The following is a 9,338-nucleotide window of genomic DNA, read 5'->3' on the forward strand; positions in this document are numbered from 1 at the left end:
GTTGGAACTGTTTGGAAATATTTGGAATTTTGGGGGGAAATTTTGGAAGATATTTTAACAGTTTTGAATTTATTTATTTTTTTCAAATTTTGGGAACATTTTGAAACAGTTGAGATAATTTTTATTTTTTTTAGTTTGAGAATTTTTGGTCCGGGACAGTTTTGAAAATGTTCATTCCCATTTTTAGAAATGTAGTTTTTTTTTTTTCTTAAATTTGGGGAACATTTTGGAAAATGCTGGAAAAGTTTGGACACTTTTTGGGAAATCTTTTTAATTTTTTGGGAAAATTTGGAACAGTTAAGAAGATTTTGGAAATGTTTTGAAAAATTTCCTGTGGGAGACGGGAGAGGAACATACACAGGCGCATGTGCAGAGGATGAGTTTGTACCTTGTGTGTCGTGCGGCGGCAGCGTAACCACGGTGATGCCTCCGGTGGGAGTGGCCAGGGCGTAGTGGGCCTCTCCCTTGTGGCTGATCCAGCAGGTGGCGCTGTTGGGGCTGGAGGTGTAGTTCCCAGCGTTGGGGATGGCGGCGCTGTGGGGCCCGTCCTGGAGGCTGAGTTTGCCCACGTCGGTGAAGATGGACTGCATGTGCTGCTCCGTCATCAGCTCCTGAAGAAGAACACGGTTATTTTAGTTTGAGTGACAGCCCTGGGGAGGCGGGGCTCTGGGGGAAGGCGGGCTCTGGGGGAAGGCGGGCTCTGTGGGAAGGCGGGACTCTGTGGGAAGGAAGGCGGGGCTCTGTGGGAAGGAAGGCGGGGCTCTGTGGGAAGGAAGGCGGGACTCTGTGGGAAGGAAGGCGGGACTCTGTGGGAAGGAAGGCGGGGCTCTGTGGGAAGGAAGGCGGGACTCTGCGGGAAGGCGGGGCTCTGTGGGAAGGCTGGGCTCTGCGGGAAGGAAGGCGGGACTCTGCGGGAAGGCGGGGCTCTGTGGGAAGGCTGGGCTCTGCGGGAAGGAAGGCGGGACTCTGCGGGAAGGCTGGGCTCTGTGGGAAGGCTGGGCTCTGTGGGAAGGAAGGCGGGACTCAGCGGGAAGGCTGGGCTCTGCGGGAAGGCGGGGCTCTGTGGAAAGGAAGGCGGGACTCTGCGGGAAGGCTGGGCTCTGCGGGAAGGCGGGGCTCTGTGGGAAGGAAGGCGGGACTCTGCGGGAAGGCGGGGCTCTGCGGGAAGGCTGGGCTCTGCGGGAAGGCGGGGCTCTGCGGGAAGGCGGGGCTCTGTGGGATGGAAGGCGGGGCTCTGTGGGATGGAAGGCGGGGCTCTGTGGAAAGGAAGGCGGGGCTCTGTAGGAAGGCGGGGCTCTGTAGGAAGGCGGGGCTCTGTAGGAAGGCGGGGCTCTGTAGGAAGGCGGGGCTCTGTAGGAAGGCGGGGCTCTGTGGGAGGGAAGGCGGGGCTCTGTGGGAAGGAAGGCGGGGCTCTGTGGGAAGGAAGGCGGGGCTCTGTGGGAAGGAAGGCGGGGCTCTGTGGGAAGGAAGGCGGGGCTCTGTGGGAAGGAAGGCGGGGCTCTGTGGGAAGGAAGGCGGGGCTCTGTGGGAAGGAAGGCGGGGCTCTGTGGGAAGGAAGGCGGGGCTCTGTGGGAAGGCGGGGCTCTGTGGGAAGGCGGGGCTCTGTGGGAAGGCATGGCACTGCGGGAAGGCGGGGCTCTGCGGGAGGGCGGGGCTCTGCGGGAAGGCGGGGCTCTGCGGGGGTCTGCGGGAAGGCGGGGCTCTGCGGGAAGGCGGGGCTCTGCGGGAAGGCGGGGCTCTGCGGGAAGGCGGGGCTCTGCGGGAGGGCGGGGCTCTGCGGGAGGGCGGGGCTCTGCGGGAGGGCGGGGCTCTGCGGGAGGGCGGGGCTCTGCGGGAAGGCGGGGCTCTGTGGGAAGGCGGGCTCTGTGGGAAGGCGGGCTCTGTGGGAAGGCGGGCTCTGTGGGAAGGCGGGCTCTGTGGGAAGGCGGGGCTCTGTGGGAAGGCGGGGCTCTGTGGGAAGGCGGGGCTCTGTGGGAAGGTGGGGCTCTGTAAGGAGTGCGGGGCTCTGCGGGAAGGCGGGCTCTGCGGGAGGGCGGGGCTCTGAAGGAGGGCGGGGCTCTGCGGGAAGGAAGGCGGGGCTCTGCGGGAAGGCGGGGGGAAGGCGGGGCTCTGCGGGAGGGCGGGGCTCTGCGGGAAGGCGGGGCTCTGCGGGGCTCTGCGGGAAGGCGGGGCTCTGCGGGAAGGCGGGGCTCTGCGGGAAGGCGGGGCTCTGCGGGAAGGCGGGGCTCTGCGGGAGGGCGGGGCTCTGCGGGAGGGCGGGGCTCTGCGGGAGGGCGGGGCTCTGCGGGAGGGCGGGGCTCTGCGGGAAGGCGGGGCTCTGTGGGAAGGCGGGCTCTGTGGGAAGGCGGGCTCTGTGGGAAGGCGGGCTCTGTGGGAAGGCGGGCTCTGTGGGAAGGCGGGGCTCTGTGGGAAGGCGGGGCTCTGTGGGAAGGCGGGGCTCTGTGGGAAGGTGGGGCTCTGTAAGGAGTGCGGGGCTCTGCGGGAAGGCGGGCTCTGCGGGAGGGCGGGGCTCTGAAGGAGGGCGGGGCTCTGCGGGAAGGAAGGCGGGGCTCTGCGGGAAGGCGGGGCTCTGTGGGAAGGAAGGCGGGGCTCTGCGGGAAGGCGGGGCTCTGAGAAGGCGGGGCTCTGTGGGAAGGAAGGCGGGGCTCTGTGGGAAGGAAGGCGGGGCTCTGTGGGAAGGAAGGCGGGGCTCTGTGGGAAGGAAGGCGGGGCTCTGTGGGAAGGAAGGCGGGGCTCTGTGGGAAGGAAGGCGGGGCTCTGTGGGAAGGCGGGGCTCTGTGGGAAGGCGGAGATCTGTAGGAGGGCGGGGCTCTGTGGGAAGGCGGGCTCTGTGAGAAGGCGGGGCTTTGGGGACGGGAGGGCGGGGCTCTGTACTCACACTGCGTACAGAGCCCCGCCCTCCCGGGAGGGCGGGGCTCTGAAGGAGGGCGGGGCTCTGCGGGAAGGAAGGCGGGGCTCTGCGGGAAGGCGGGGGGAAGGCGGGGCTCTGCGGGAGGGCGGGGCTCTGCGGGAAGGCGGGGCTCTGCGGGGCTCTGCGGGAAGGCGGGGCTCTGCGGGAAGGCGGGGCTCTGCGGGAAGGCGGGGCTCTGCGGGAGGGCGGGGCTCTGCGGGAGGGCGGGGCTCTGCGGGAGGGCGGGGCTCTGCGGGAGGGCGGGGCTCTGCGGGAAGGCGGGGCTCTGTGGGAAGGCGGGCTCTGTGGGAAGGCGGGCTCTGTGGGAAGGCGGGCTCTGTGGGAAGGTGGGGCTCTGTAAGGAGTGCGGGGCTCTGCGGGAAGGCGGGCTCTGCGGGAGGGCGGGGCTCTGAAGGAGGGCGGGGCTCTGCGGGAAGGAAGGCGGGGCTCTGCGGGAAGGCGGGGCTCTGTGGGAAGGAAGGCGGGGCTCTGCGGGAAGGCGGGGCTCTGAGAAGGCGGGGCTCTGTGGGAAGGAAGGCGGGGCTCTGTGGGAAGGAAGGCGGGGCTCTGTGGGAAGGAAGGCGGGGCTCTGTGGGAAGGAAGGCGGGGCTCTGTGGGAAGGAAGGCGGGGCTCTGTGGGAAGGCGGGGCTCTGTGGGAAGGCGGAGATCTGTAGGAGGGCGGGGCTCTGTGGGAAGGCGGGCTCTGTGAGAAGGCGGGGCTTTGGGGACGGGAGGGCGGGGCTCTGTACTCACACTGCGGTACATGCGCGTGGGGTGGGGCAGGACCAGCCGGTGGACGCTCTGGTTGGTGCAGACGAGGACGACCACGTTGCTGAGCGTTTCCTGGACGCTGACGCCGCCGGGAAGCACCGCGCAGTGACTGAACCTCAGCTTCACCGCGTTGTTCAGGAGGTTCGTGTCCAGGGAGAGCTCCACGAACTGCACGCTGTCCCCACATGTCGACCTGGGACACCAGACGGAAAACAAACGGAAAACAAACGGAAAACATCAGGTCAGATCAAGGGATTTCATGGACATTCATGGACGTCATAAAAGTGAATAAAAAATAAAAGCAGGAACCGAAAAGAAACATTAAATCTTTATATTCAAGTTTTGATGCTGTTGGTTATAAAAATGTAGAACAAAAATAAAAAAGTGAAAGACAAGTTGGAAAAAAAAAGAATAATAATTGGGAAAAACAAGAGGAAAACATGGGGGAAATATTGGGGAATATTTTGGGGGGAAATATTTGGGGGGAAATTTAAAAAAAACACACACATTTTGAGGGAAATGTAGGGAAAACATTTGGAAAAATTGGGAAAACAAGTGAAAAACATGGGGTAAATATTGGGGAATATTTGGGGGTAAATAAAAAAAAAAACACACACATTTTGGGGGAAATTTAGGGAAAAAATTGGGAAAACAAATGGAAAACATGGGGTAAATTTGGGAAATATTTGAGACAATTTGGGGGGAATTTTTGGGGAAAAAAAAAAAAAAACTGGTTTAAAAATGGGGGGGAGGGAAAAAAAAGAAAAACTTGGAAAGTGTTTTTTCTGCCCTTTTGTCGTTAGAGGAAGTCTCTTGGTTGTTTCACCTCAAACAAATGATACAAATGTAAAATAAATGAAATGGAGGGAAAAGGAATAAATAATTAATCTGTTTTACATTTCTACATGACGAATGATTTAGTTTGTCATATTATCCACACTCTCTCAGCTGAGATTCATGTTTTTCTGTCAGCTTGACCCACAGGGCTTCTTAAGGATCTTTCCGTTGGCGGACGCCTCGGTAACCGGACCCGGACTCGTCGGAGCGTTGGGACTGTGCAACATTGGTTTGAATGACTTTCTAAGATCACGGAGGCCGAACCGGATTTAATTTAATGTGGGATTTTTTGTGTGAAATCTGCAGCTGAACACCAGTGTGACCCGTGTGAATCGCTGAAACATGTCATGAATATTCCTCAGTTTCCGGGACCGTTGCAGAACGTCGTCAATGCCCCAGAGCCAAAGCGTGCTCCTGTTAGTTCGGGATAGTGCATTCACACATGCATAGGGAAGGATACCGTTCGTTTTTTTCCGATACCAAGTACTTTAACGATACCTGCTTTTCAGTTCCGGTGCCTTAACGGTACTTTTTTTGATGCCTATGTTGTTATAATTCAATAAGAATAACATGTATTAAAAGCATCATTCAGGAAAAAGACCGAAAACAGCTCAACAGAGGCTCCACAGGAGCACCAGCGTCGCCTGTAACTTTGTGTTTTGAGCAGAATTTCCACTTAAGCAGAGATAACAGAGAGAAAGGACGTTATTCCTCCTGAGCTGCAGAGTCAGATCCACATCAGGACACGGTTTCTTTCAGATAAACTTTTCTAAACTCACTGCACTTTGATGAAGCGAAAGCTCCACACGTCAAAGATCCTTCCATGGTCCAATGTCTAATACAGAGTGAGCGCTCGCTTTTCTCTAAACCATCTTGGATATTCCCGTCTCTGCAGCTGCTCTAAAGTTGTAACAACAGCACGTAAGCTCCGGTCTCTCCGGTTTCCGGTAGAGTGAACGCTGGCGCTTTTGCAGCCGCTGCTCACCGAACAAAACGGAATAAAATATTGTTTACGAAACATTGGATGTCGTGACTACGCAGTAACTAAAGGACTACTGGTCTGCGACCTATATCTGTGGTAGTTTGCTGTTGTCAGTCGCATTAGTGGCTGTTTGTAACATTCCTACCTGGGATCTCTGGCTGTCGTATTTCCCTCCAGGGAAACGATGTGGATCTACCAAATAACACGCTGGTTTACTGTCATCTGGCTCGTCGTTTCCCTCGTCCACTTGCAAACAAACGCACTCCTCCAGTATTCCGCTGTCGATCTTTTAAAACTTCGGCACCACGTCTCCGCTCCTCCTCTACCACCTGGGCTCGGGCGTGACATCCCCCCGGACATCGCTTTCCAGCCCCGACGGAGATACGTTCACCGTGGATCTTGCCGTAAGTTCCAATACAATGACTCTAACCCAATTCCTGTGCCTGCTGCTCCTGTGTTCTCCTCCTTCGAGTACTCCGCCTCACTGCTGCCTGGACCCTCTCCTACAACTGTTGCCACCATCTACCGCCCACCAAAACACAACAAGGACTTCTTAAACGATTTCTCTCACCTTCTAACACATTTCTCATCCATATCTCAAAATGCAATTATTCGTGGTGACTTCAATATTCATATGGACAACAACAGTAATGCTCTCACCAAAGACTTTTCATCCTGTTTAGATAGTTTTGGTTTGCAACAACATATCAGTTTCCCTACTCACTGCAAAGGTCCCATCCTGGATCTAGTCTGTTGCTCCGGTCCCACTCCCACTGACTGTAAACCTCATTCAATCCCATACTCCGACCATATGCTCATTACTTTCAACACCAACCTCACCCTCTCCAAAATCATCCTCCCCAGAGTCATTTCTTTCCGCAAGATCAAAGATATAAACACTGCCACCTTCTCCTCAGACATTAACAATCTCCCCAGGACTAATCATAATATCTCACCGCACGATCTGGTTTCCCACTACAACAGCAATCTCCATAACCTGTTGGACATTCACACTCCACTCCAAACCAGACATGTCTCTTTCTCCCACTCCGCACCCTGGTTCACCCCCGCCCTCCTCCAGCTCAAACCTCAAGGACGACAACTAGAACGACCTTACAATAAAACTGGACTCACTATACACAAAGAAATGTACAATAATAACATTAACTACTCCGGTTTAATTTACTCCAATCAACATAACTCTAAAACTCTCTTCTCTCTCCTCACCAATATCACAAAACCCCCTGACTCAACACCTGATGTCATGTGGAGCTGCAGTCTCTGGAGTGGACTCCTCAGCCCCCTACTCTTCTCTTACATCTACATTTTCCAGCTTCGTCCTCCCCTCTGTTCAAGCCATTTCCGATCTCATCCTCAAATCCAAACCCTCAACCTGTCCGCTTGACCCCCCTCCCAGCAGCTCTTGTTAAATCCTGCCTCCCTTCACTTGCCCCCTTTATCACCAACATCATCCACTCCTCTCTTATCTCCGGTACTGTCCCTCCCTCAACCTACGTCCCATTTCAAACCTTCCCTTCATCTCTAAAATACTTGAAAAATCTGTTGCTGCTCAACTCCACAACCATCTCATCAGTAACAACATCTACGAGAAGTTTCAATCCGGTTTTCGTCCCCTTACGCAGCACTGAAACAGCGCTTCTCAAAATCACTAACGACCTCCTCATAGCTTCTGACTCCGGTTTACTCTCCATCCTCATCCTCCTTGACCTCACTGCAGCTTTTGACACCATTTCTCACTCCACTCTCCTTGACAGACTCTCTTCCATTGGCATAACCCACACTCCCCTCGCTTGGTTCACCTCCTATCTCTCTGGCCGCACACAGTTCATTCAACTCAAGTCCCACAAGTCCTACACTTTCCCTGCCCCTCCTCTTCATTATCTACATTCTCCCGCTCGGTCACATCTTTCGTAAACACAACATCCATTTCCACTGCTGTGCGGATGACACCCAGCTCCACCTCTCTACCAAACCATCTTCATCTCTTCCTCCATCCTCCCTTGCCTTCTGTCTACAAGAAATTCATTCGTGGTTCTCCTCCAACTTCCTCAAACTGAACAGCTCCAAAACAGAAGTCCTTTTCGTAGGCACCTCCTCCACTCTCTCCAAATCTAACAGTTTTCCTCTTCCCTTTAACAACTCATCTGTCCTCCCCTCCCCTCAGGTTAAGAGTCTGGGTGTCATCCTCGACAGTACACTTTCCTTCCAGTCTCATATCAATAACATCACCCGGTCTGCATATTTCCACCTACGCCACATCTCTCGTCCCCGCCCCTCCCTCACCCCCCACACCACCGCCATCCTCGTCCACAGCCTCGTCACCTCCCGCATCGATCACTGCAACTCACTCCTGTTCGGTCTTCCCAACAAATCCCTCCAGAAACTGCAGCTCCTCCAAAACTCTGCAGCTCGAATCATCACACGGACCCCCCACCTCTCATCACATCACCCCCGTCCTACAACAACTCCACTGGCTCCCCATGAAACAAAAGAATCAACTTCAAAATACTCATCACATTCAAAGCACTTCACGACCCGGCCCCTCCGTACACATCTGACCTCCTCCACATCGCACTCTCCGCTCCTCCTCCACATCCTCCTCTCAAACTCTCCGTCCCACCAGCCAAACTCATCACCCTGGGGCACAGAGCCTTCAGCCGCTCTGGAACTCTCTCCCCTCCGACCTCCGTACCATAGACTCTCTGCCACTCTATGAATCCAAACTCAAAACTCACCTGTTCAGACAGTGAGAGGCCTGTAAGTTATAGCTTTAAGGTGTAGCTTTTCTTCGCTCTATTTGCGCTGAATCGGCTCATTATCTGGACAAACGTGCATTTTTTTTAGACTCAATGCGGGTCTGGAGAGAAAAAGAACCGAAAACTGGCCCCGAAAGAATTTTATTTTTTCGATACCTCCTTCGACCGGAGCTTTTCGGTCGGTTCCCATCCCTACACGTGCATAGACTTAATCGCAACTCACCAGTGGATAAACCTGTTGCTTGTGACTGACAGTAGTTTCCCGCTCTCTTCGTAGTGAAAAGCTCCAGCGCTGTCGGGGAACTTTCCTCCAGGGAGAGCATTCAGACCTGAGGACAAGAACAACATCAGCCTGGTCTGTTGGGGACACAGATCTCACATGTCTCATATTTTACCATCACAGACTAAGACAAAAGACCAGGGAACCTCAAAATATCATAATTTAGTTCAAATGAAGCCTTGTTTTGGTCCATCAACAAATCCATCAGCTGTAAACAGTCGTGCACCCCCGTGTCATTCAGCTTCACCTACACCTTTATCACATAGAATCACGTGATGAATGAATGAAACATGAGCCAAACTTTCAAACAGAAGCTGTGGAAGTAACCGCGCTCTGACAGGTTATTATTGTGTTACACTAGTATGTTTCTGCATGTATGTTGCACTAGTATGTTTCTGCATGTATGTTGCACTAGTATGTTTCTGCATGTATGTTGCACTAGTATGTTTCTGCATGCTAGTATGTTTGTATGTGTATGTGAGTGAACACGTGCGCCCTGAACGCTTTCCAAACACACACTCGTGTCTAAAAGTGTTTTAGTGGCGCTGACGCGGGAACAACACTGGAGTTTACAGCTAGCGGCTAAAGCGTGTTAGCTCCCGGTTAGCCGCCAACGCCAGTTTGCGCCTCTAACGCGCTTATTGTTCGTTTTGACGCAGAGTTTACGCCTCGGGGGGGGAGCCCGGACCCGCACGTCTCTGTCGCTCACCGAGATTCACTGTCACTTCTCTGCATCTGCGCTGCGTTTCTCTCTCGAAGCCGCAGATTTCGATGAAGCTTCTCTCCAGCGCCGCCGCCAT

At 54.6% G+C, this 9,338-nt stretch overlaps 1 protein-coding gene across 1 annotated transcript in view; it reads right to left on the reverse strand.

Moving 5' to 3' along the window:
* Positions 1–9,338, reverse strand: part of LOC306982828 (nuclear pore complex protein Nup160-like) — a gene marked incomplete at its 5' end in the record, with an annotated part of 40,950 nt that extends 31,612 nt beyond the window's left edge. Inside the window, 4 exons of the mRNA XM_079583278.1 lie at positions 360–611; positions 3,645–3,855; positions 8,482–8,587; positions 9,248–9,338. Coding sequence (XP_079439404.1) covers positions 360–611; positions 3,645–3,855; positions 8,482–8,587; positions 9,248–9,338 — 660 coding nt within the window. The remainder of the gene's footprint in view (positions 1–359; positions 612–3,644; positions 3,856–8,481; positions 8,588–9,247) is intronic.

Source organism: Gobius niger (assembly GCF_951799975.1).
Source record: "Gobius niger genome assembly, contig: SCAFFOLD_36, whole genome shotgun sequence".
Taxonomy (NCBI): domain Eukaryota; kingdom Metazoa; phylum Chordata; class Actinopteri; order Gobiiformes; family Gobiidae; genus Gobius; species Gobius niger.